Here is a 27,883-nt window from a genome sequence, read left to right on the forward strand (position 1 = left end):
ATTTAAGTTTTACTGCTCACAATTTTGGCGTGAGTCGTCAAAAAGAAAAAAAGGAGTTTATAAATTAATCTCAGCTATTTCAACGTAGAACTTTCATCTTCGGTAATGGCACGTGGTCGAGTTGATAATAACGCTTCAAAGCTTCCACTGCGAGATCTCGTAAAATTTCGTACTTCATTTCTGTGTATTTATTACAGCATTATAAGTCAAAAAGCACTTGCTATCACCTTAGACTGATTTCAGCTGATCACGTGACTGGCTGACGGATATTAGAATAAAAATGCTTTCGCACCTTTTTTTCAAAGTCACATAACCTTCCGGCATTTCTTTCGCGACTTTCCCCCAACAACCTGGATTTTCGTAAGCTGTTTTCACTAACTTTTATTATTGAATTATTATTTTACGTAACATTTTTGTGACGATCAACTTTCTTTTTATTATTGTTGAAAATACCTGACAAACAGTATATTACTTTGATTATGAATAACCACCCATGTAATTTAATTAAAAATTCTTTAACAATAACTATAAAATTAAAGTGCGAAAAATTTTTCAAGCGCTTTTTATATCATTTTTTTTTTTTTTTTTTTAAGAAGAAAAATTCTGAAAGGTTTCAGATTTTAACATTCTCACAAGAGTTTGTTAAGGTTTCTTACGCTCTCTCTGATCCCACGGTCTACCAGTCTGCTGTTACAATCCCTCCTTCTAACAATTTTTTTGTCTTTTTAGCTTTATTATTAGTCATTTTCTTCGCACTTACGTCATATGCAATTCAACAGCAAAATTACAAAAATTTTAAAAGCAGTACAGTAGTATATGCTTAGAATTCCTGATGTAGCGTTTAGTGTTGGCATATATTTTTCTGCTTTTTTTTCAATCTTTTCTCATTCATCATATCAATGTTCAGTTTTCTTACTAAAACTGCTACGCAAAACTTTTTTTATCTTTTTATTATTAACGTTTTGTGTGTTACGTTTACTTATTAATTATCATGTTCGGTACTTTTCCGTTTATCGCCTGCGCCGGCAAAACGGAAAAGTACCTCAATTTCTAAAAACCTTCCATAAAATTTAATCGATTACTTAGGAAATGCGTATTTTTTGCTATTCTTTGACATTTTTTAATTTACTTGTTCCGAAAATTGCGATTTTGCATTGGTTCACTATAAATGTCCGTTTCATTTTTCAAACTGTTGCCACCAAATGTTAGAGTCCTGCATTATATTTGAAGAAATTAAATGATGAAGAATCTGCATAAATGTATGTATATTTATCGCATTTTGATAAAACAACGGTACCTAGAGCCATCCAATTTTTGAATCACGTAATCCTACTTCGAATATGGACATATGGAAGCCCAATTTGAAATTTGTAATTTGTTTTATTGTCGGTTTTATATTTTGTGAAACTTTAACCAATTTTTGATTAACAAACTCAAGGATTTCAAAGCGAGCAGTGGCAACGTTGTACAGTAAAAACATTTTTATCTCCAACGCGCGAATCTCTGTATCGGAAATTTTAATGATATGCTCATTTTAAAACTATTTTGCGATATTGCTGTTCAACTGAATTTTATGGTTTAAGTGTGAAGAACATCATATTTAATAAATAAATGTAACACACAAAATGTTAAAAGAACGCCCCTTTAAACGTAATTTAAAATCTGAAACCTTTCAGAGTTTTATTTTATTATTATTAGTCCAAAGGGATTTGAATCCCGAAGGACTATTAGTTTCGTTTTGGCATTTTGCGTCGGACGGATAAATGTCGGTTCACTTTTCAAACTGTTGCCATAAAATGTTAGAATCCTGCATTATATTTGAAGAAATTAAATAATGAAAATCTGCGTAAATGTATATATATTTCTCACATTGTCATAAAATAACGGTACATAGAGTCATCGAATTTTGAATAACGTAATCCTCCAACGAATATGAGCATGTGGAAGACCAAATTTGAAATTTGAAATTTGTTTTATGATCGATTTCCTATTTTTTAAAACTTTGACGAATTTTTGATTAACAAACTCAAGGATTTCAAAGCGAGCAATGGCAACGTTGTGCAGAAAAAACATTTTTATCTCCAGCGCGTGAGTCTCTGTATCGGAAATTCTAAAGATATGCTCGTTTTAAAACTATTTTGCGATATTGCTGTTGCACTGGATCTTATGGTTTAAGTGCGAGGAACATGATATTTAATAAAGAAAGGTAACACACAAAATGTTAAAAAACGCCCCTTTGGACGTAATTTAAAATCTGAAACATTTCAGATTTTTTTTATTATTATTTAAATTTTTTTCCATTTTTTTTCTTTCAATAAAACCCCATATCATTTTAAGCTATGTGTGCCAAATTTTGCCACTTTACCTACATTATTCCATGAATTATTGAATTTTCAAATGTTAACGGACTTTTGGGTCACCCGGTATTTATTTATAGTGCATTTTGTGAGAGTGATAGTTCAAGAGTTTCATTAATTTCTTTTTCTATACTGCTCCGTTATTCCTGTCTTCAATTACCGCAGCTGCATGACTTCGGAATACTTATTTATTAGCCGGTTGCAAAATGATAATGGCCCCTCGTAACTATTAGAAATGGCCTAACAGCGGCAGATCAGATCAGCGTGTTAAACAAAAGCTTGATCTTAGTTCCAATTCCCGCAAACTGGTGATTAAATGGATGTTTTCGTGGTGAAAGGGGGGTTAGTAGAAGTGAATGTAACAACAGAATGGTAGACTGCGAGTTCAGTGAGAGCGTAAAAAACATTAATAAAGCCCTTTTGGGCGACACTTAAAATCTGAAGCCTTTCAGGGTTTTTTTTTTTTTTTTTTTTTTTTTTTCCTTTTACTTTTACTTTTATTTTTTTGGTTAAATCCCATGTTATCAATCAAATTATTTACTTGAAAAGTAATGCTTCTATAAGCATTATCGCTGCGTTATTTCCAACAATTTTGTGACGTCAAATAATCGAACGAAAATCCATTTACTTTGCCAAAAGTTAAGAAATTACGTTAAAATCTCATATAAACAAGAGGTTCCCCCCCCCCTCTCCATCTGATACAACTTTACTCCTGCAAAGAGTAAAGTTGTGAGAGTTTTAGTTTGTTTTTGAAACAAAGATACTTACGAAAACATATTTCAATACTTAAGTTTTAAAAAAAATTAAGCCAAATAAAAAAAAAATTCTTTTCACCATACTGCATGGTTATCCACAATGAATGAATGCGCACAATGCAGTTCGATAGCTTATCAGGAAATAGTTTTAAAATGAATTGCAAATTTTGGACCATAGAGACAAATACTGTGAGTTAAATAAAAAAACTTATAATCATTCTTGTTTTTTAAAAAAATGAAAGGTTTTCTTAATAATTTTTGAAAATATCCGACCTTCATAATAGAAACATTTTTAATATTAGAATTTTAAAGTCCCATAAAAGAATATGATATTACCTACCACAATAACTTTAAGAAAATAAACTCTTAAAACTAAAATCTGAGAAAAATGTATATAAACTTATCATGTATTTCTCCCACCTTCTTAGCATTCCTTCGCAATGTAGTGGTCATCACGCTCGGCGCCTATTCGAGAGGGCCCACCAGCGGCCGAGCGGTAAAGTCGCTGAACACTGGTAGTTCGGTCTGAGGTTCGAATCCCGCGAACGGGCTGGCTGCATGGGTGTTTTCGTGTTTTTCCCCATGTGTAACGTGTATACGAGCCAGTTTCCCTTAGAAAGTTCCTCCACGAAGGCATCCCTCCCCTTAGGCAAATAGCCCTAGTGTGCTTTGCCGTAATTAAATACACATACACACAGATCCTATTCGAGAGACGCGTGGTTCGAGTCCCGGGGAAGGCATTGCTCTTTTTTCATCTCTCCTGCCTTAAGGTTGATAAGATAAACAACCAAAAAAGGTTGCTGGTGTAACGGATCAGAATAACATGCCGGACCTATAGTGCCCATTGAGAGGTGAAACAGGCGGAATAATAAAAGTAATCCCTCCTGCTTCCAAATAACGTAATGTCTCTACAAACTTATGAAACGGAAAACCAAAAATGGCTTAATAGATCATGCCTCGAAGCTTTGTTTCCCAGCCAGTGCGGAAAGTAGAAGCGATATTTCCCTTTCTGTTTCACATCGCAGCTTCTTTTAAAAAAATACATAGAAAACCACCTATTTTAAACCATTCTTGTTTTAAAAGAGGCAAAGAGTTTGTTTTATAATCTGTGAAAATTTCAAAATTTTTTAGCCAATACATGTTTAGATGTGGAAATTTTTAAATAATGGGCATCAAATAGTCGACAAAATAGAGCAATTTTCGAAAAAAAAAAACAGTTTTAAACCATTTTTGTTTTAAAAGAGGCAAAGATTTTGTTTGATAATCCGTGAAAATTTCAAAGTTTTCTACCTAGTACATGTTAGGTGTGGAAATTTTAAAATAATGGGCATTAAATAGTGGAGAAAATGGAGCAATTTTCGAAAAAAAAACAGTTTTAAACCATTCTTGTTTTAAAAGAGGCAAAGAGTTTTTTTATAATGTATGAAAATTTAAGAATTTTTTAACCAATACATGTTTAAATGTGGAAATTTTAAAATAATGGGCATCAAATAGTCGACAAAATGGAGCAATTTTCGAAAAAAAGAAACAGTTTTAAACCATTGATTTAATAAGAGGCAAAGAATTTGTTTTATAATCGACGAAAAAGTCAAAGTTTTGTAGCTAATATATAGTTTTACATGTGGAAATTTTAAAATAATAGATATCAAATAGTCCAAAAAAATTTTCGAGAATTTGGCAAGTCAGAATTGATGCTGAAATTTTGACACAAATTTTATTCAAAAGTTTTTTTCGCTCTATCCGATGATGCAAACAGCAAATTTCTGAGTTTTATAGCTCGTGATTTAAACGAAAATATGTTCGAAAAATCATTTAAACATTAAATTTCTAATTCAAAGTGGCAATTTGCCCTGAAGGACTCTTAATTTTTTGGCATTTTGCGTTGAAAACTATGAACGGCGAATCATTTTTCATATTGTTGCCACCAAATATTACCGCCCTGTATTATATTTAAAGAAATTAAATAATGAAGAATCTGCATGATTGTATGTATGTTTCTCGTATTGTTATAAAACAACGACACCTAGAGCCCTTAAAATTTGAATAACGTAATCTTCCGTAGAATATGACCATGTGGAATCCCTAATTTGAATCTGAAATTTGTTTTATTATCGATTTCAGATTTTGTAACACTTTAACGAATTTTTGATTAAACAAGTAAACGATTTCAAAGCGAGAAATGGCAACACTGTACAGAAAAGAAAAAAAATTATCTCCACCGCGCGAGACACTGTGTCAGAAATTCTAAAGAAATGCTCCTTTTAAAATTATTTTGCGATATTGCTGTTGAACTGAATTTTATGGTTTGAGTACGTAGAACATGATATTTAATAAATGAAGGTAACATGCAAAACGTTAATAAAACACCCCTTTGGACGTATTTTAAAATCTTAAGCCTTTCAGATTTTTTAATTTTTAAAAAAGTTTTAATCTAGTTTTAAAAACCTCGCTTCACGGCATTGCATTGCATTCCATAAATATTATGTGTACAAAATTTGGACTCCGTGCTAATCAGAAAGCAATTTAAAATTCGATAACAAATTTTACGCCAACAGTGAGCTAAATAAAAATGTATAATACAATAAAAAGTAATTAAATACCAGCTTGTCGATTACAAACTTGTCGTTTTATTACCTTTTTGAGTTCTGCTTAACTTTCGGTTTAATTGTCTTTTTACTCAAACATATGAAAGAACATAAATCAAAATTTATGGCAAATGAATTTGGTTATCTTCAGAGATCTTCTGTTGGCGAAACACAGAAAGATTGCCAAAGATATGTGAAGATACTGAATTTTTCCTGGAGAATTTATTAAGCTTTTTAACAATACATTTTAACCGCATTCTTAAAAGTTCGAGGTAACAGAGAAGGAGCTATAAATCTTTGTCGACATTGAAAAATGTTACTGTGCGGCAGGAACCGGCCACGGAAGAAAAAAAAAGAGAAATATGCTTTTCTTCATATCTTTATTCTCTCTCTTACTGACAAGAAATGATAACGCTTACTATCTGTGTAAAAAATATGCAATTTAGTTAAACTAAAGTTCACGACCTTCGCATTCCAGGTTTTGCATGAGCTCTGCACAATTATAAAGATCTTAAAAAGAATATACTACCAAATGCCTAGCTTCACTTCTCAAAAACAAGACAAAAAAAAAAAAAAAAAAAGACTGAAAGGTTCAAATTTTAACGGTCCCTCCAAAGGTTTCGTTAAGGTTTTTTTATGCTTTTGCTTAGCCTTTATTTTTTATAGTCCAAAGGGGCAATTTGCCCTGAAGTAATATTATTTTTGTTTTGGCATGTTGCGTTGGTTCACGCGTTTTGCTATACAGCTTACTTTCGAGGATTTTACCTTCTTTCAGATACTCTTTATACCACGGTAATTCCACCAGATACAAAGCATGATCTTTTTGTTCGTCAAATGGCGCTTTGCGACGCTGCCGACGGGCTCATCGGGAGTAGTCCAACTCCCTTTTGGCCTGTGTTCTTGTAGTAAATCCACATTTCATCACAAGTGACGATCCGGTCCAGAATTTTGTTCTTGCGTTGATATTTGAGCATATTAGAGGCTCAAACACGTCTGTCCTTATCTGCTTGAGTCAGTCCATGCGGCACACAGCGATTGAACTTGTACGTCAAGTTTATGCTATGCATAGCGCGATTAATGTACGTGGCACTAACGTCTGTTGCGTTTTTCTTTTCTGACACCAGTTGTTGCGTTATTTTCTTCCTTCACGTTCGTACGGGTTTTGTAGATTTGGAGTGAATAACGATGAAGTATCGAAACACACTTTATTTAGCCAATACTGATCAGGACAGCTCCAAAGTCACGTTTCACTGTCGTCTCGTCGAAGATCTACTATAAACATGCTGACACGATCAGCGACACAGTCTTCAGGTTATCAGGCTATCACGATGGAGACAGCTTCACTGCAAAGCACCAGAGTACAGCTCCCGACTCTGCTGGGTCGTTCTCGGAACTCCACGTACTCTCGAGACTTCACGCTACAACTTGCAATGCACTTGACGACACACAGAGCACAGCTCCCGACTCTTCGGTTCAGTCGTTCTCGGAGCTCAATACGCTCTCTCGACGATGCACTAACCGCGATACACTAAGAGACTCATTCGGTACACGCGAATCAAATGCTATCAAATACAAATCAAATACTAAATACACATTTAGAAACAAAAAGGACCATGGTCTTACACTATTTACAATTATTTACACTACGTACTATGGCCATAGTAATGAGCTAACCTGTCGTAATGAACGACTTTAGGTTTAGAGTTCGAAGACTTACGGGTCCGAACCACAAAGTCATTCAGCCTGTTTAGGATTGCGTTGGTACCATCCCAAGGTGACTGTAATTTCGGACAGATTCCCTTCCGTCGAGTCGGATTCCACAACCACACACCTTGTCTTCTTCGTGGAATTGATGTTCAGTAGCTCTTGTGTCGTATCGGGTCTTCATCTTCTCCGTCGCCAAGTTGACTCGCTCTCGTGCAAAGTTGTGCATCACTTCAAACCGGGTCTGGAGATCTTGAATATATTCCTCAGGCGATGAAGGAGCATCCGGAGGGCGACCAAACAAGAGATCACAAGGCATGCGAAGGTCACGGCCGAAGAGCATTTGTGATGGGGAACAGCCTGTAGTCTCATGGACAGCACTGCGGTAAACCAGTAAAAACAGTGGTAATTTCTTGTCCCAGTCCTATTCGCTTGTGGAAACCACTAATGAGAGTTTATTAAGGTTGGTTCGATTGAACCTGGATGTAATGGCGTCGTTTGGCTTTTGTCAATGCCGAGTAGTTTGCATAGTTCTTTGATTACTGCCGAGGTAAAATTCATTCCCTGATCGGAATGTAACTGCAGAGGCACTCCGAACCTGGAAATCCAGTGCTGTACCATCACCTCAGCTATTGTGACAGCCTCTTGATCAGGAATAGGGTACGCTTCAGGTCACTTAGTGAAGTAATCAATGACAACGAGTATGTATTTGTTGCCATCAACAGTTCGTGGCAGAGGTCCCAAGATGTCAAAGGCGATACGTTCAAAAGGCGCACCTACGTTGTAACGTTTCAGCTTGCCTCGGCTGCGTCTCTTCGGTCCTTTCCGACCTGCACAGGCATCGCAAGATCGGCACCACTTCTGCACGTCATCCTTTGCATTATTCCAGTAAAAGCGCTCACGAACTCTCTGCAAGGTCTTCATTATTCCAAAGTGACCTCCTGTAGGGCTGTTATATAGTTCTTTAAGGACATCAGGAATACAGGATCTTGGAAGTATCAGTTGCCATCGGAACGTCTTCCCAGTATTGTTTTGTTGTAGGACTATAGATAGAAATGTCCTGCCATGTAAGTTTTCTGTTTGATGACTCCATCAAATCAATTATGGGTTTAATGTCACGGTCTTCCTGCTGGTCTTTCCTTACTACATTATCACTTCACGGGTCTGGATCAGCCGATGTTGATGTCGTAATTTGTCGTGCTACCGGACTCAGCAGCTAGTATTTCGCTTCGACCCTCGAACAATATCGGCAGCTTTCTGGGCAAGGTCTTCTAGACAGGGCGTCGGCGTTTCCGTGTGATGACCCCTTACGATGACGGATAGTGATGTCATATTTCTGGAGTCCCTGTATCCACCTGGCTATTTGACCCTCAGGATTCTTGAAATTTAAAAGCCAGGTCAATGATGCATGATCAGTGCGGAGCAGGAATTTCCTGCCGTATAGATAATGATGGAAACGCTCTACTGCTTTGACTATGGCGAGCAACTCTTTCCTGGTGACACAGTAATTCCTCTCCGGTTTAGAAAGGCACTTGCTCCAGTAAGCTACTACACGTTCTTGGCCGTCTATTTCTTGGGACGAAACAGCACCGACACTTTCATTGCTTGCGTCCATGTCGAGAATAAATTGTCTGTCAAGCTGAGGATACGTCAGGATTGGAGCAGATGTTAAAGCTTCCTTTAAGTTGTTAAATGCATCATCGCATTCTTTTGTCCATAAGAACTTTTACTTGCTCTCTGTCAGCTTGTGAAGGGGGACTTGCGATGGAAGAAAAGTCCTTCACGAATCTCCTATAGTAGGTGCAAAGCCCTAGGAAGCTTCCCAACTGGTGGACATTTTCAGGAATTAACCGCTGATACCTTTTCAGGATCCGTGTGCACACCTTCTTCAGAGATGACATGTCCTAGGTAAGTCCCTTCCTTTCGGACCAATTTGCACTTAGTGGGACTCGGCTTCAGATTGGCTTCTTTCAGTTTCTGAAGCACCTTTCTAAGATTTTCTAGATGTTCTTCAAAACTCTTTCTGACGATGATGATGTCGTCCAGGTATATCAGACAGGCTTCGTAGGAAAGACCTTTCAAAACAGTCTCCATGAGGCGTTCGAATGTTGCCGGAGCATTACACACTCCAAACGGCATCATTTTGAATTGCCAAAGCCCTTGTCACGTAGTAAATGCCGTCTTTTCTTGGTCATCGGGATGTATTTCTACCTGCCAATACCCACTCTTTAAATCAAGTGTTTAGAACCACTTGCTTCCAGAAAGAGTATCTAGAATGTCATCACTTCTAGGAAGAGAGTAACTGTCTTTCTTCGTAACTTCATTCAGCCGGCGATAGTCAACGCAAAATCTTGTTGAGCCGTCTTTCTTTCTGACAAGTACGATGAGAGATGCCCATGGACTTGCTGAAGGCTCGATGACATCGCCTTCTTCCATATCTTTTAACAGTGTTCACACCTCTTCCTGTTTAGCAAACGGTAGACGTCTTGGATGTTACTTGATCAGGGGATGATCGCCGGTATCGATTCTATGTTGTGTCAAACTGGTTCGACCCACGTCAGAAGACGAGCGGGAGAAAACAACTTGAAGATCTTTAATGACGCGATCGGCAGCATTCCTCTCTTGATCGTTTAATGGAGCATTCTGCAATAACTCCGATGTAATGCTCTCTGAGGACACGGAATCTGAGATATTACTCTTTCTTTCAGCGCTGGTTACTGAAGTACATGCTGCAACCACTTCACCTTTCCTAATAACTCTCGCCTTTTCAGTTACATTGGCGACTGTCACCGGGATAACCATTCTGGATAGGTCAACGAGTGTTGAGGCTACTAGTACTCCTTTCGGGCTATTACAGTTATTGGAATATTCTATGATGCCGTAGCGGAAATTTCTATTTTCGGCTATGGATCTAGGACAGTGCTCCGCAACCGGTGTGCCGCGGCACACTGGTGTGTCATGAGTAGGATATAGGTGTGCCGCAATCAAATACATGTATCTGACATTTGGCAATTTTTTATCATGTATTTAATACACAATGACAATTTTTTTCCTTAATGTCTATTTTAAATGTTTTTATATATTTCACTGTTGTGTGGTTGTGTGTGTGATTGTAAGTGTGTCAGCATTTGAATTTTTTCGACACTTCCTTGATAACTCGGAACTCAAAAACTTTTGTGTATAAATCAATACATATATACATTAGCTTTTTGTGTGCCACGAAATTCCAGAAAGATTTTTTGTGCGTCGCAGGTGAGAAAAGGTTGCGGAGCACTGATCTAGGAAGTAAAAGCTCGGTTCTCCATCATTAGTTCCGAATAGGGCTATGTCCTCAGATGTAGAATGCAATTCGTTATTTTTAAAGTCTAAGGAAAACCTGTATTTCCTTAGAAAGTCCAATCCGAGTATAAAAGAATAGTGATCTCTGCTACATATGCCGTGTGATGGTAAGCGGCATTTCCGAACGTGATGTTTTTAACGTTTACTTTTCCGTCGATGTCGATCTTCTCACCGGACACAGTCTGGAGGGTAACGCAGGGCGGCGTCCAGATAAGTTTGTTTCCTAGTTGTTGAGCCAAATCTTTTCGGATGATGGTGACGTTGGCTCCTGTATCTATAGTCATATTGCACGGAACTCCATTAATATATCCTATTACGAAAGGTCCATTACTGCCGCCTCTAACTGCAGAAATTTGAAGCGCTTTAAACTAGGGTTTTTAATTATCTGGCAACCTCCGCCCCGCGAGATGGCCACTAATTAGTTTCCCTGCTGCTTGCTAGGAGAGGTCATAATATCCTTACCATGTCCGGTCTTAACATCCGTACGTAACGACGGAACCTGCAGTTTCGTCGTATGTATCCTTCAGCACCGCAGTTCCAACACTTTACGGTCGGTTTCTTGTCACCAATATTCCGCTCAAGGCGTTCAATTGTCTAGTTAAATCGTCTAGACGAGCAGTGACTTGATCCCCTGGGTCCTGGACTTGAGCAGTTCTGATTGGATGGCGGTCTCTACGAGTGGCTTGCTGGGCTGCCTCGAATTTCATAGCGTACACTAGAGCGCTTTTCAAATCTTTAACATCCGCCATTCGCAGTGCTTTCTGTATTTCAGGGTCCCGGATGCCATTGATGAAGTATTGCAGGGGCAGGATTTCCCTTGTTTCTGTCAGGCACTCCGAAAAGGCGTGCTATAACAGCCTTTCAACATCCGTGGCGAGCTCCTGAAGTGTTTAGGTGGGCTGCTGTTGACGGGATTTTAGTTGAAGCCTGCTGTAGTCTTTCAAACACTTTTCCCCAAAGCGCCGGATAGAGCTTCAAAGTCTAGTCTGTGATTTTCGGAAAGCGTGTGCAGGATATCCGTTGCTTCTGCTCTCAGAGAAGACGCGAGATGACAGGCCTTAACTTGGGAATCCCATCCATTCACATCCGCAACTATAGAAAATTGGGTCTTACACACTTGCCAGGATGTCTTTCCATCATATATAGATAGCTTCAGAGATGAACGAGCAGGCATCGGTAAGAATTTAAATCCCTCAGAATTGCTTCCTTCTGTCGCTATTCTCTTCTTTAAAGTGGCAACTTCTTTGGCAACAGCAGCAGAAACCCTTTCCTCAATTTGTTGTTGGACGGCAGAAACTCTGTTCAATTTGTTGCTCTACCGCAAAAACTCTTTCTTGAATTTCTCCAACTTTGTCTTCAACTGTATCTATTCTTCCTTCCATAGCTTCGAACTTGTTTTCTATAATGCAAATAATTTCTTTCTTCAATTCCTCTTGACCTACTTTCACTTCCTCTTTAACAGATTTCATCTCTCTTCTAACGGATTCTTCCATCTTTTGCTGACTACCTTCCTTCTTTTCATGACCAGATATTATCTCCTCTTTAACGGAATCTTTCATCTCCTCTTTAAATGATGCTTGGCCAGCTTCCATCTTTTCTTGGAATGCAGCAAAAGCAGTAATTAGCTGCCTCAATTGTTCCTCCATCGCTCTAGTATGGCATTCAAATCCCACCGCTGCCACCAAAAATTGTTGCGTGCGTACGGGTTCGTTACGAAATGAATTCAAGTCCGATGAAAAGTGAACAAAAATTTATTATTATCACAACAAATATGCTTAAATTTCCTAAAATATTCGCGCAGTATTACAATATCTCACAGTAGTTATCTTTTAACTACTCAAACGTTCAACAGAACTTAAACAGCTAGAGAAAGCTAATCCGCGAATTCGCTACAGTCAACAAGAGCAGTTTTCTAAACAAACTCTTAAAACAATAACAAACTAACTAATCATCGAATTGAGAGGTTTTCCTCCTTTTTATGAGATTTCAAATCGCGCGCGAGAATTTTCTGGAACTTTCTCGAAAACAAAAAGAGATATATTTATTTATTAAATGTTAAATGCACGTGCTCTTGTATTTTTAATTTTCCGCCGTAGCTTTCCTATAATATTCGTCACGCGCTACAGTGCACGGGGAATAAAACAATTTAATTTATAATTCAACTAACATTAGCTATTTAAATACCAAATTCGTAACAATATGAATTTTTAAAGTCTACTGACTTTTGGATTTCTAAATTTGCTTGCAGAAGATGGTCGTGGCTTAGCTTTGTTGTGAGAACCTATCAAATAAAGCATCTGTATTCAAATGCTAGAATAAACACATTTCTATTACTTTATTTATACGTTCTTTTCAGAAAATTGAAATTTAAAAATATTTTTGAATGAAAAATAGTAAAAAGTGATCTGACACAAAGGTTTTAATTAAAATTGATTTCTGCTTACTTTGTCACAATTTACAGTGCTTTGCATTTAAGTTAATTTGCAATGAAAAGATATTTATCAAGTATTCAAAGTAAAAACTTTTTTGACATCATTCACTCTGTTTTTTAACTTCAAGATGAAGAAGAAATTTTTACTTTTTTCTAATTCTAATGTCTGATATGCATCAACATTGGCTCAAAAAAGAAGAAAATTCAGTTCTTGATGATTGATGAAAAAATTTGCTTTGATAGATTTGGCAATACCAGACCTATCATTTGTTTTCGTTTAAGAGAAAAGGACATTCGGATAAAAGCAGTTGGGACGTTATATGATAAATACGTTATTTGTAAACAACATGGTCCTAGTTAATGGTACATTATTTATCCATTTTGTTGATTCTAATGCAAAGTTTAAAAAAAAAAAAAATCTGAAAGGTTTCAGATTTTAAATGAAATCCAAAGGGGCGTTTTTTTTAACGTTTTGCGTGTTACCTTTATTTATTAAATATCATGTTTGCACTTAAACCATAAAATTCATTTCAATGGCAATGTAGCAAAATAATTTTAAAATGATCATATCTTTAGATTTTCCGATATACAGTTCCGCGCGCTGAAGATAAAAAGGTTTTTCCCCCCGTAGAGTGTTGCCATTGCTCGCTTTTAAGTCATTGAGTTTGTTACTCAAAAATTCGTTAAAGTTTTACAAAGTATGAAATCGATAATAAAAGAAATTCCAAATTTCAAATTTGGTCTTCTACATGGTACGCGTACCACCGGTTGAGAACCCCTGCCTCAGTATATCGTGAGTTAGTGAATCGTCGAATTTTATCTTAGAGTGTGTTGAGCTCTGAGAACGACCGAACCGAGTCGGGAGCTGTACTTTGGTGTATCGTCGAGTGCATCGGGAGTTGTAGCGTGGAGAGTTTCGAGAGTACGTAGAGTTCTGAGAACGGCCGAGCAGAGTCGGGAGCTGTACTCTGGAGTTTTGCCGTGAAGCTGTCTTCACTGTTATAGCCTGATAGCTTGAAGGCTGTGTCGCTGATTGTTTCAGCGTGTTTATAGTAGTTCTTCGACTACTGTAAAAGTGGTTATAGAGCTGTCTTTGAATAATACTGGGTAATAAATTTTGTTTCAATACGTCACCAAGTGTCGTCGTTATTCACTCCGAATCCACGAACCCTTAATGTGAGGAGAAAATTGTAACAATATTAAGACTAAATTTAAATTAGCGTTCTCATCTTACTTCTGTTAAGTAAAATACTTAAATCAATGTATCTCATAATGATAGGATGGCTCTGAACTTTTTTCATCACATACTATACTGTAATTATAGTTTCATATAGCACGTTAAATTTTATGTAACATTATTGTTCTTAATTAATTTAATGATTCATTCCGTTAAAGACTTTGATTTCTTTTATTTTATCTATATTTCCATGCTACCAAAACCAAATCATGATATTAATTTTTACTACGAAGTTTTTAGCTAATAAATTAATAATGTATATGTTTTCTTTTTGGAGCTGGAAACTGATAGAAACGGAGAAATGGAAAGTACTTGTAAATGAAATGTATGCCTCCTTGTTTTTTTAACTTCCATTTGTTCCGTGTATCATTTCAAAATATTGCACGCAAGGCTATTCAGAGTCCTTTCCAAATGAATAAATCAAAACATATATGCTGGCATTTCGTCGGCATTTTAAATTCAATATCCGTTTACGAGTATTTTTTTTTTTTTTTTTTTTATCTTTTTGAGATCATGTTTCGTGTCTTCATTAAAAAGATTTGTTCTTTCCTAATCTAACTCATTACATGCCAAATTTCCAAATGACAGCAGAAGTGCTAAAAATAACTTCTCGAAATTAGCAAGGGGGGATTCGCAGAACTAGATGTCATTGATTTGAAGTGACATGATTTGAAGTTCATAACAGACAGATGGCGTTCCAAACAAATGGGCGAAGTTGTCCGGAAACAAACAGTGATTGCAAATTGGTCTGATTCAGAGTGTTGGATCGCGATAGTAAAACTTAATCTTACAGAAACTTTATCATTAAATAAGTAAGATATTTGGATTAAATACACTGAAACATTCTGCGGAATTAAGGATTCATACAATGGATATACCCGAACTTCCGGTCACAGTTTCAGACTGCTAATGGATTTTCGCTGCCTTCAGCGTAAACACTGCAAAATAATTTCCGGTAATATATTTCCTTTTTTCTTATTTATGTCTTATAAATTAATATGTTTTTCCATATTCCCTGCTTTCTGAACAGTTTCTTGTTTTTATTAGAGATAACTTTACTTGGCAATCTAATCTTCTCCGTTATTTCGTACTTTTGTATATTATAGCTTATAAATTAGGTTAGTTTTGATACTGACACTCCAAGAAAATATTAATGTTTACTGCTTATGAATTTGATTTCATTAATAATAGTTTTTGCAGTATATCTGGGTCAGTTAATGTGCTTTTCCTAGTCACAGCCGGAGGAAATTTCATACTTAGTAAGTTGTAGAGACACTGTGTAATTTCTGAAAGCATGAAAGATGAAAAATGAGCAATGCCCTCGCCGAGACTCGAACCACGGACCTCTCGATTTGCGCCGAGCGTGCTGACTACTACACCACGAAGGCATGCTAAGAAGGCAGGAGAAATACTTTATGTATTTCCCCTTTTAAACGGCGATTGGAGATTAGGGGACCCAATCGCCAAATCCTGGTAGTCATCCACCACCTTTTATAGTTCGGGCGCCACTGTAGAGTCATTAGATATTTTTGAAGCAGGAGACGTGAAATATAAGCAATGCCCTGGCCAGGACTCAAAACACGGACCTATCGAATACGCGCCGAGTGTACTGACTACACCTCGAAGGCATACTAAGAAGGAGGGAGAAATACCTTATAAAGTAAGCTTTGTTTTTACAATTCTCAAACAGTGCTGACGATTTATACAATGGATAAATGAATGCTTGAGTCACTCGTTTATTACTACAAAGTGAGTCACTCATAAGGGATATAAGTCACTCATTTTGCCTTGTGAGTGAATCATTTCGCAAGGAGTAGAGGATGTAACTTGTTCAAAATGTATGAGAATATCATGGATTGAATTCCAAAATCCCTATGCTTTTCTACTTGAAATGATTAGGTTAGTAGATCTGAGGGACACGGAGCTGTTAGCACATCCCCTCCCCCTAGAATTCATCAAATACTGCAGATATTCCCAGAATTAATCAAATATTTAACTTTCATTGAACGCAACAATTGCCCAAAAGTTGCGGCTAGAAAATTGGCCAAAAGCTGCGTATAACCAGTACTAAGAGAAATGCATTTCTCGGAAAAGGTGCTTATTGCATTGTACACCGTTTGATCTTATAAGGCTAGTAGTGTATATTAAAAATGTTCTGTAATAAAAAAAACAATGAATTAATTCATATGATAGTTTCACATGACAGCTGATTCGTGTACTTATCATGACATAAAAATATTTCTTTTTCTTTTTGCAGATCAATCTTAAAAGAATTTTGCCTTTATCAGAAACTTACAATGGACTTCGAAGATATTCTAAGCGATGTTGGCAGTTTTGGACTGTATCAAAAAATTTTACTTATGGTAATTCTCGTCCCAGCCTTCATTCTAACTCCATGGTTCTCACTGGATATCATATTCTTATCCAATACTCCAGACCACTGGTGTTACGTACCAGAGGTGGCACATTCAAATTTGTCAATGGAATTCCAGAAGCTATTAATCCGGCCTCCTAGTGATAGGTTTTGTACAAGGTACGATGTCAATTATTCCCAAATTTTACAATCTGGCAACTGGTCTGTGAATCCTGATTGGCCCACAACAGAATGTGATCATGGATGGCAATACGATAAGTCTAATTACGATGCCACAGCCAGCACCAGAGTAAGCAACACATTTTGCATCTCTGAATATAAATGGTAAAAAAGCATTTTAGTTAATTAAGATACAATAGCACGCGAACAAATATTAATTTAGAAGTCAAACAACAAAAATCAGCGTTATATTTTCAAATTTTCACAGGACTACTTTCGATGGTTTTACCGAACCATCATCTTCAGCTGCAAAAGCGCAAATCATTTGCGCTTCTGGAAACTAGTCCTGTGAAAATTTGAAAATATAACGCTGATTTTTGTTGTTTGTCTCCTAAATTAAGCATTTTAGTTATTTTGAGATCTATTGACAGCTAAATAACATAACGATTCGTATAATAATCAGATATCGAATCTTATCTAATGCCATAAATCTACGTTTTCTATTACTCTGCATCTTTCTTTGACCTTCTATAATAGGTCAGTAATATTATGTTTAAAATGAAACATTTTTTCAAGAAGTATTTATATTATTATAAATTTATTTCTTACCAATCTTTATAATTAAATAACATAACGATTCGTATAATAATCAGATATCGAATCTTATCTTATGCCATAAATCTAGGTTTTCTATTACTCTGCACCTTTCACTGACCTTCTATAATATGTCAGTAATATTATGTTTAGAATGAAACATTTTTTTCGAGAAGTATTTATATTATTATAAATTTATTTCTTACCAATCTTTATAATTGGATGAAAAATTGCAAATACATTCCTTCAAATACAAAATTATTTTAGCGATGAGATAAACAGAGAGAAAATTACCTTAGAAAAAAGTCATCCTTTATTCAGTAGATATACATCTTTAGAATGATGAATAATAAGGGTTCGTGGTTGAGATTTACACTTAGAAGAGCAGAGATAAAAATGTATTTTAACCCTTGAGAGTAGTTGACGTTCTGTATGCTTCTATAAGTATCTTTAAAAAACAGAAATTCAGGGGGAGGAGGACATAAGTCTTATGAAAATATTATCAGTGGTGAGAAACTTTCCAAGGCCGCTTACTAAATGTATAGGTCTTCTTGTATATACTTTTTATTATTATTATTAGAATTACTACTTATTTCTGCAGAAGAAATAAAAAATATGTTCTTTTTTCGGTAAAATTAAAAAATAAATTACGTTTTATTTCCATAAACACACAATCCATTTCAATTTCAACTGAAATAAAATTATATGTAGTTATCTTTTATTTACTTGGGCTCTAAACCTAAGCATATTAGCTAAAAAAATATTAACTTCTTCATGGATAAAACGTTTTTGCTCCTGTAGAAAAGGAACCCAGATAATATCACCCTTCAAATTTATAACCCCTTAATTTTAAGCAGATAATCTTTTTATTTTTGCACCAAAATTTGCAAAGGAATATCTTTTTCATTAGCTTAAAACCAGCTGCATAACCTAGCTCTGTTCAACAAACAGTAAATTAATGTATTTGCGTAGAATGTAATGTTTTACGTAATAAAATACTAAAATTAGCACTAAAATAATATCTCATATTTTTAGAAGCAGAGTACTTGTTACAGCTGATAAAAGAATTAAGGAATAAGCAAAAAACCAATTTGCCATTGTAAAGCACAGTAACCTACTTTTACAGGTTACGTAATTGCTGTACATTTTTACCAATCCAAGTGTGATTACATTCCTCTAAAAAACAGCACTAGCTTCTCCTACATATCATACCTATTCATTTAAATATCAATATAAACCAATTTTCCATTTAGGAGCTCCTCTATGTAACACTGCATACGGTGCTTTTATTTAAATTAATAGCTTCTTAAAAGCACATTCTATTTTATTATTTAATGAATGTAAAAATTATTAACAACATAAATAAATTAATAATAGGCTATTGGCTGACGAACAACAACAAACTATTCGAATAACTATGATATAAATTGCAATATGTCGATGTAAAATATCGACATCTATCGACGCTTGAATCCGAGAGTATTAACATTTATCGATGTCTAAGGTAAAATATCGATACCTGAATCCAGATAATCGGAAGTGTATTGCTGATTTCTTTCCTATGCTTATGATTCAGCGTTCCATCAATTTCTGCCTCATATTTTGCGTGTCCAATGATGCGAAATCAGATTAATGTTCAAAAAGAGTTTCTTTATTATGCTAGTTTCTTACTGAGCGATAAATCAATTGTTAATATCATTGATCTTCCTGCAAATTATCTCCTATTTTTGAGTTAATAAATCCAAATTTTGATTGTAATAAATCAAATTCTGTTACTTGAATGTTACACGATTAATTACGCACAAAATAATTAGTGAATCTGTTGTCTGCAAACAAGATAACGGCTGTAAAAAAGTGCAAGTATACAATTAATTCAAGACCATATTATAACAATCTAATTCAAATTTATTACATTAACTAAAAGATGCATAGGATAAATTGTGTAAAAGGCATACAAAAAAAAACCACTGAAATTTTTTTAATTAGTAACATTTTGAGACTAATAACACTTAACAACTATAACATTTTTTTTAAGCTGCCATTCTGTAATTTCCTTAGGGTGAGGTTTTTTTTTAATCTTCAAAGAAAAAGTAGAATATTTATAGCGCTTAAGAAGAAAAAAAAAGGTAGTGTAACTATATAAATAATTTAATTTGCTATTACTTAACGTTGCTTTTTAACTGGCTGTTGCTTACGTGCTTAAGAATATTTTATATATGTTTGAAATCTGTCATTCTATAAAATGGTTAGGCATTGTGTATAACGCCTAAAACTAGTCAGCAATGTATGAAGCGCTTCATAATTCACACATTTTGTAGACTTTCTATAGAATGCCAAATGATAAACCGGCAAAGTAAGAAATACATTTCCGATTCATTTCGAAGAACCGAAACTACTTAGTGGAAGTTAGTAAATGATGTAAAAAAGCCGAAATGACTATACTAAGAAGGAACCACGGGACTACTGGCTGCTGAATTTCTAGGATGTGATGTTTGTGGAAAATAAAATTACATTCATTTAGCCTGTTAAAGAAAGCATCAGTACTATACAGTATTACGTCACGGACGTTGAGTTATTTCCCGTACTTCACGAAAACTCATTTGAGTGCCGGACAGAGACGACGTGACAGAATGTTGAAAGAACTTTCAACCAAATACAAAAACGTTACGGGTAATGATACTGAACTGTACAACTACCTTTGTAAGCCCTGCTAGAAAAAAACAAAAAGGTATTAAAAAGGGCATTGTTTTGTGAAACATATGAGTGTTTATGAATTCTATTTCCGTTGTCAGGTAGATCTTACCGATTCTCACTCTTAGCCAGATAGAAAATACAAATTTATTATGCTGTATCAAGATCATCTCACTATACTTTTTTATGTATTTAGAATAATAGTTTTTATTGGCACTCTTTTATTAATTTTTCAAAATAACTTTGAGGAATGAACGTCGTTTAAATAATAGCCTCATCATAACCTTTCTTTTCATACTATGCATAGACAGCATCTGTCAGTCTATAGAATTCCTCTATACAATGCCTAGACAGCATCTGTCAGTCTATAGAATTCCTCTATGCAATGCCTAGACAGCATCTGTCAATCTGTAGAATTCCTCTATACAGTGCCTAGAGAGCATCTGTCAGTCTGTAGAATTCCTCTATACAGTACCTAGACAGCATCTGTCAGTCTATAGAATTTCTCTATACAATGCCTAGACAGCATCTGTCAGTCTATAGAATTCCTCTATACAATGCCTAGACAGCATCTGTCAGTCTATAGAATTCCTCTATACAGTGCCTAGACAGCATCTGTCAGTCTATAGAATTCCTCTATGCAATGCCTAGACAGCATCTGTCAGTCTATAGATTTCCTCTATACAATGCCTAGACAGCATCTGTCAGTCTATAGAATTCCTCTATACAATGCCTATACAGCATCTGTCAGTCTATAGAATTCCTCTATATAATGCCTAGACAGCATCTGTCAATCTATAGAATTCCTGTATACAATGCCTAGACACCACCTGTCAGTCTATAGAATTCCTCTATACAATGCCTAGGGAAAGCATGCAATAATTCTCATGTTTCATATTTGCCTAAAAAACGTCCAGCATTATATACAATGCCTAGGATTCTACAGATTGCCGGCGTTTCATACTTTGCCGGTAACATATATACCAGTATTTTGATCACTAAAAGACAAATTTCTTGATACTTTATCAAGAATATTGAAAAATAATATATTTCGAATTGATAAGTTTAAAATTGTTACTCTGATAGATAACATTTCAATATTTGCTAAAGCATTCCTGATCATTTATTCAGTAAGCATAAATTAATTCCGATGCTTGATAAGGCATTTGTCATATTTAGCGTAGTAATCTTATCGCGGGGAAATAAAGGCGAAGTTCCTGCTATGGTAATGAGATAACGGTTGCAAAGCTGTCTTACTCTATTATCCTTTATGAGGCGCCTTTATGAGAATATGAGTCCCATCTTTTAGGAGATGCTTTTGAAGACGCATCCAGAATCCAATAATGATTCTCGTTATCAGGTTCATAATCTGAACTTGATAAGAGAGCAATTTATTTATTTTTTCTTTGCCTGAAGATATATTGTTCTTCAAATAAAGAGAAGAATTTTGAATACTTCGCTTGGAAAACTTTCTTTTTCACAGATTCCTTTAAATACCTGTTTTTCATTCTTTTAGCTAGAAATTTTCGGGAGACACTGAACAATTAAAAAAGGGAACAGATCAAATTTCAAAAATGGTTACAAAATTAAAATAAGCAAGAACTTATATATACACTAAGATAATAAGTTTCTCATGACAGAATTAACATTTCACTATACACACTGATAAAGGCAAGTGAATGCTAAGCAGCACAGCACATTAACTATATCCCTGTTATACCAGTTTAGTAAATAATATATGTTTTGTACTGGCTAATGCTATAATGCATATATTACCGTGAAAGACCGAAATTGGAGAATGTCGACATTCACCGGAGAATATCAACATTCACCAAATACGTCGGTGAAAGACCGAATATTTCACTACATTCTTGTATATTCGGACCCTCACCGGTGTATGCCGACCATCACAGATATGCTCTGGTCAAGTCGAAAAGAGAGGTCATAAAGTGCCATAATAGTTTAAGTTGTTGCAATAAATAAGATTAGAATCACATAATTTAGTAAGTTTTTAATTACTGTTATTTTATTTTCTCATTTAGAACGTACTGTATGCTTAAGTAAGTTTTTAACTTATTTTACTTTCTCATTTTGAATGCATTGTGCGTTTTAGGTTCTCATGTTCTTAAGTTCTTATTTCAAGTCTTAAGTGCGTTTATTCGCGACTGAATTACGGAGAAGAAAATATAATATTGTTATATGTTCAACATTCACCATTAGTACATAGTGAATGTCGACATTGACCGGTGTAAGTCAGAAATAAGAGTATTTGGAAAATATTTCAGACATTCACCAAGAGACTATGTGAATGTTGACATTCACCGGCGGTGAAAGTCGACATTCTCCAGATTTCGGTGTTTGACCGCAACACATGTTTATATACGCCTGTCATCAGTAATTAACAACTCTCCAAAGGCATATTTTTCGCCTTTCATAGCAAGGTATGGCACATTAGGTATGAAATTACAAACAAAAATGTTTTAGATAATTAACGAAATTAAATTCATTGATATAGGAAGGGTTTAGAAGGGAGAAAAGGCTGAAAATAAACTACCTCTGATCCTAGTATCATGTAGACTTTCGACGGGGCGGAACAAAATGCTAAAGATTGTAATACCCGGATTAGAATTTTGACATGCATAATATTCTTATACATGGGAAAAGGGTGTTAAAGAAATCTTAATTCGTTACCACTTTTTTCTAAGGCGTTGGGTTGTTTACGCGAGATAAAATTTCATTTTCTCTACTGTAATCTTTTCTAGAGAACAAGTCTAATCGTAAGGGCAGTAAGTAATGTGTTTTGAATCATACTTTCATTAGCTTCAGAAACTGTGTATTTTATAATGCTTTTTGTTCCTAGTGGAATATGGTTTGCAAAGACAGCCACTATAGCAGTCTTGTTCTGAGTCTAGTTTTCATTGGTGACTTGGTGGGAACGCCTATCTACGGATTTTTATCTGACAGGTATGCCAACTTATATTTTGGTGAACCATTTTCAGTTGTTACACTTTGATTTCATTTTTTACTTAAACTAACTCACGAAAATGCATTCTGTGCTCAAACGTTAAGTATTTCCAAATTTTAATGAAAATTTAAATCATTTAAAAAAATTATGTGAATACTGCTACCAAAACTTCTCTTTTACTTCTTTTTATTCAACATTTTTTTTCTGTTCTTTTGATTGCTTATTCGTCTCAGTTAAATCTGAAAATTAATTTTAGACCCGCTTCTAACGAATCATGAAAATTTTTGCAAATGCGTTTCTAGGGTAGTAATAAAATATCTCATTGGAATTTTTGTTTTCAAAATTAACTACAATATTTTCTTTTTAAGAGTATATTTTTTTTCCTTTTTCTATGTTTTTTTATGTTATTAATGATCTCAGAATTTGGACATCATCAGAAAAATAAAAAATAAAAAATATTTTAATAAATGAAGTTCTTTCAAAATTACACTAGCAACAATTTATCGAAATTTCGTAATTTTTCAAAACATTTTTATTTTTATAGCTATTTTTTCAGAACTTAAATTGGCCCTAGCCCGGCTCCGGCACTTCTTAGATTTTGGGATAAATCCTAATGGTAGCCGGAGCGCACCGGAGCCCTAAATAAGAAGACTCCGGCTCTTTCCTTATGTAACTGAAGAAGAAATTGAGCAAAAATTTTATGTCTAAAATTTTATTTTCAATAATAAATTTATATTAAAAACCCATTTGAACTTCTGAATGCGTGCCTCTCTTTCCTTGGGAAACAAAAACCTTGGACAGAGTTCGAGACTTTTAAAGAAAGAAAAGCCTCTACCTACATGTTAGTTACTCCCCAGAAAGTACAATAAATTTCGGAACGAAAAATTTCCAGCGTATTCGTCCTTCCACGGAAAAGAGCGCCTGCAGACGTTTCAACGATGGAACACTGGAGGATGACATTAGTCACTTGTTACTTTTTTCTCAATTAACCCTCAGATTAGGGAAAATTTATTGCCCTGTTACATTTTGCTTCTGAACTAGAATTAATTTGACAGTAGATCGTGGTTAGAAAATGTTGGATTCTTATCTTTTTGTTTTTATACCTGGACATCATCCCTTAAAATATCCTCTATATTCTGCTACTGTTTATAGAACTCTTGTCTAATATCATTAGTGATGCGTTCATTGGTGTGCTAGAAAAAGAATAGTTTTTATTTCTGTCATCCGTTGACGTACTATATTTTAATCAGAGATTAAATTCAACCGAAGACCAGTTATGTTACATCTTAGTTTTTGAGTGAAATTTATATTCCATACGGAACCAAAAATAAGGTTCATTGTTTTGTTTTATTATTTAACTATTTACTATTTATTTAATCTTTTCTTTTCTGTTTCTTTTATATTTTATTAAATTTTAACTTTAATTATATTTAAATGTTCTATTTATTAATTATTAGTCCAAAAGGGCTTTGTCCCTGAAGGACTATGAGATGCATTCCGATGACCTCATTGATCACGTGATACCTTTTGTAAACAAGCAGTGCAGATGACCTCAGAGATCACGTGACTTATGTACAGGTAATGCAAACAAGCAGGGTCATTCTTTCTCTTTTTCTCTTGCGGAATGTATCTCGTTGTTTGCATTTTGCGATTTTGCGTTGAATCACTATAAACGGCGAATCACTTTTCAAACTGTTACCATCAAATGTTAGTCTTGCATTATATTTGAAGAAATTAAATATAAATGAAAAATCTTCATAAATGCATAAATGTATGTATATTTCTCGCATTGTGATAAAGCAACGGTACATAGAGCCCTCGAATTTTGAATGACGTAATCCTCCTATGAATATGGGCATGTGGAAGACCAAATTTGAAATTTGGAATTTGCTTCATAATCGATTTCATATTTTGTAAAACTTTAACGAATTTTTGAGTAACAAACTCAACGATTTAAAAGCGAGCAATGGCAACCCTCTACGGGGGAAAAAATTTTTTTATCTCCAGCGCGCGGAACTGTGTATCGAAAATTCTAAAGATATCTCATTTTTTATTATTTTGCGACATTACTATTGAATTGAATTTTATGCTTTAAGTGCAAAGAACATGATATAGTATAAATAAAGGTAACACACGAAACGTTAAAAAAACGCCCCTTTGGATGTAAATTAAAATCTGAAACCTTTCAGATTTTTTAAATTTTTTTCTTTCTTCCTTATTTTTTAATTATTAATTATTTTATTAGTCATTAATTTATCTATTTTTCTTATTCCTTTGGTTCTTGTTTTACTTTCGCCTTCCTTAGCCCTCGGGCACTTCTAATTTTAAAAGTTAAGCTCTGCATTATATGGTTTCTATTAATAATGGTTTTTTATGTCAAAGATGTAATGCGTCATGTTGAAAGCTTCACAAATTCAAAGGATGACAAGACTGGAGCTCAAAACCAACTGAAAATGTAAATGAATTGAATGTAAATTTACGCCATTGGGTAAATTGAAACTCGTCGAGGGGAGGGGAGATGACGTAGGGAATACTTGATAGCACGTTGATTAGAAGAAATAATTTTCTTACGGTGAAAATCAATCTATTTTCTTTCTTTATTTTTTTAATTATTTATTTTCATGCAGGATAAAAAGTATAAAATGAAATTTACAAAACTTTTAATTTATGCAGTTCTAAATTACATAGTTTTATTAATTATTTTTAAATTTTTAAAGCTAAGTGCCATAAAAATAATGCTATAGCTACTATAAACTATCAGTTACATATGACTATAAATAAAATTACGGATTGAATTTATAGCAAGACATTAACTGAATTTCAAGGAACGCTAGAAATGGCATGCAGAAGAAGCATGCACTAATTTACATTTCTTTTCAACTGACTTAAATTTCTATTCAAACCACACTGTTGTTAGCACCTATACAATTTTATTTTTAGCTACATTTTATCAAATATATTTTACAAGCTATTAAAAAAAATTCTTACTATTTTATTTTTTAGTGAATTTAACTAAAACCGTGTAACTTGGAAAGGTTTTTAATGTAATTTATTTAAATTTAAAAAATAAATAAATAAAATTCAGTCTTTAATTCTATTGACTTAGTTTTTACATTCAAAACTGGTTTCAGGTCATATAAATATTCAGGCTACCCGAAACAGATATTAGATATCGAGGTTTCAGTGTTAGTCAGATTGCAGTCACTACTCCTAATAGTGACTATTAGGTACTTTCATTCTTCGATAGAAAGTGATGTAGCGCATCACTTTCTATTGAAGGATATGTGAATTAAGTATTTACTTCGGCTGAATTACATTGTCACCCTACAATACATTTACTTGTACACCTCACTCTTTCACACCAATTTGTTAAATTCGTAGAAGTTATTAAAATCTTTACGAACTCTTGACCACCATATACGTAAGGTAAACTTTCTTAATTGTTATAATTTACGGAATGTGTTTTCTGTTTCAGATGCGGTAGGAAGCCTACGTTTTTCTTCTTGGCCTTCTTGATTGCTGTCACAGAGATCGGGTCGGTACTAAGCCCATATTTTTGGTTATTTTTAGTACTGCGAGCAATCAACGGTAGTGCCATGACCACCATATACGCAGCTGTTTATATCATAAGTAAGTATCCTCACTAACTAATATTTTGAAAAAAATAATGTTTTGTGTTTGTGAAGTTACAAAATTGTTTAGAAAATGACTTTCCTTATAAATATTTACTATCATATATAAGTAGTAAATTTAACAATATTTTTAATAACATTCAAATAGCAAAGAGATGTAACTGTTTATGCATGATACCTTATATAAAACACATTTTATACTTTAGCGTTAAGTCTATTTGAGAGAAAAATATTAAAAACGTGCATAAAAATACATGGAAAGGAAATTTAAAATAAATATTGTTACTTTTTTTACTGACACCAATTGTTACGTTATTTTCTTCCTTCACGTTCGTATGGGTTTGTGAGGATTTGGAGTGAATAACGACGACAGCACTTGATGGAATATCGAAACACACTCTGTTTAGCCAATATTAATCAGGACAGCTCCAAAACACTTTTACAGTCTTCGAAGATCTACTAAAAATACGCTGGAACAATCAGCGACACAGCGTTCACACTATCAGGCAATAACGGTAGAGACAGCTTCACTGCAAAGCACCAGAGTACAACTCCCGACTCTGCTCGGTCGTTCTCGGAACTCGACGTACTCTCGAAACTCTCCACGCTACAACTCGCGATGCACTCGACGACACACAGAGCACAACTCCCGACTCTTCGGTTCAGTCGTTCCCGGAGCTTAACACACACTCTCGACGATGCACTAACCGCGATACACTAAGGCCCATATCACACGGCGTTTGTTTCATACGAACAACTGTTTCGGACAATTTTTCTGCCTGGTTTACTATTGAAAGAAAGACGTGCGACTTTTTCCTTCCTTTCGAAAAAAGTTGCAAGTTGTTCGTTTTCAACCAATCAGCTATCAGCGCCGAATGCTGTTAGCTTGTTTGTAATGGACAACCAGTTTTCCCTGTGTTAACCCCAAAGCGAGCTATGGTGATTGGCTGTTGTGACAAAGCAGAAAAATTGTTCCAAACAGTTGTTCTTTCGAAACAAACCGACGTGTGATAGCAGCCTTAGAGACTCTTCGATGCACTCGACGACCCACTCGGCACTC

The 27,883-nt window shown here is 34.9% G+C and overlaps 1 protein-coding gene across 2 annotated transcripts in view; it reads left to right on the forward strand.

The window, feature by feature from the left end:
* Positions 1–210: 210 nt before the first annotated feature.
* Positions 211–27,883, forward strand: part of LOC118192196 (carcinine transporter-like) — a 57,723-nt gene continuing 30,050 nt past the window's right edge. The window contains exons 1-4 of one of the 2 annotated variants that reach the window (XM_035363101.2): positions 211–360; positions 16,666–17,071; positions 23,087–23,190; positions 26,667–26,821. In XM_035363101.2, coding sequence (XP_035218992.1) covers positions 16,706–17,071; positions 23,087–23,190; positions 26,667–26,821 — 625 coding nt within the window. In that variant the 5' untranslated portion in view covers positions 211–360; positions 16,666–16,705. Of the gene's footprint in view, positions 361–15,345; positions 15,364–16,665; positions 17,072–23,086; positions 23,191–26,666; positions 26,822–27,883 lie in introns of those variants that run through there. The other variant, XM_035363102.2, reaches the window with a different exon arrangement.

Source organism: Stegodyphus dumicola, chromosome 11 (assembly GCF_044657685.1).
Source record: "Stegodyphus dumicola isolate Sdum_Otavi_A_Nest chromosome 11, ASM4465768v1".
In the NCBI taxonomy this organism is placed as follows: domain Eukaryota; kingdom Metazoa; phylum Arthropoda; class Arachnida; order Araneae; family Eresidae; genus Stegodyphus; species Stegodyphus dumicola.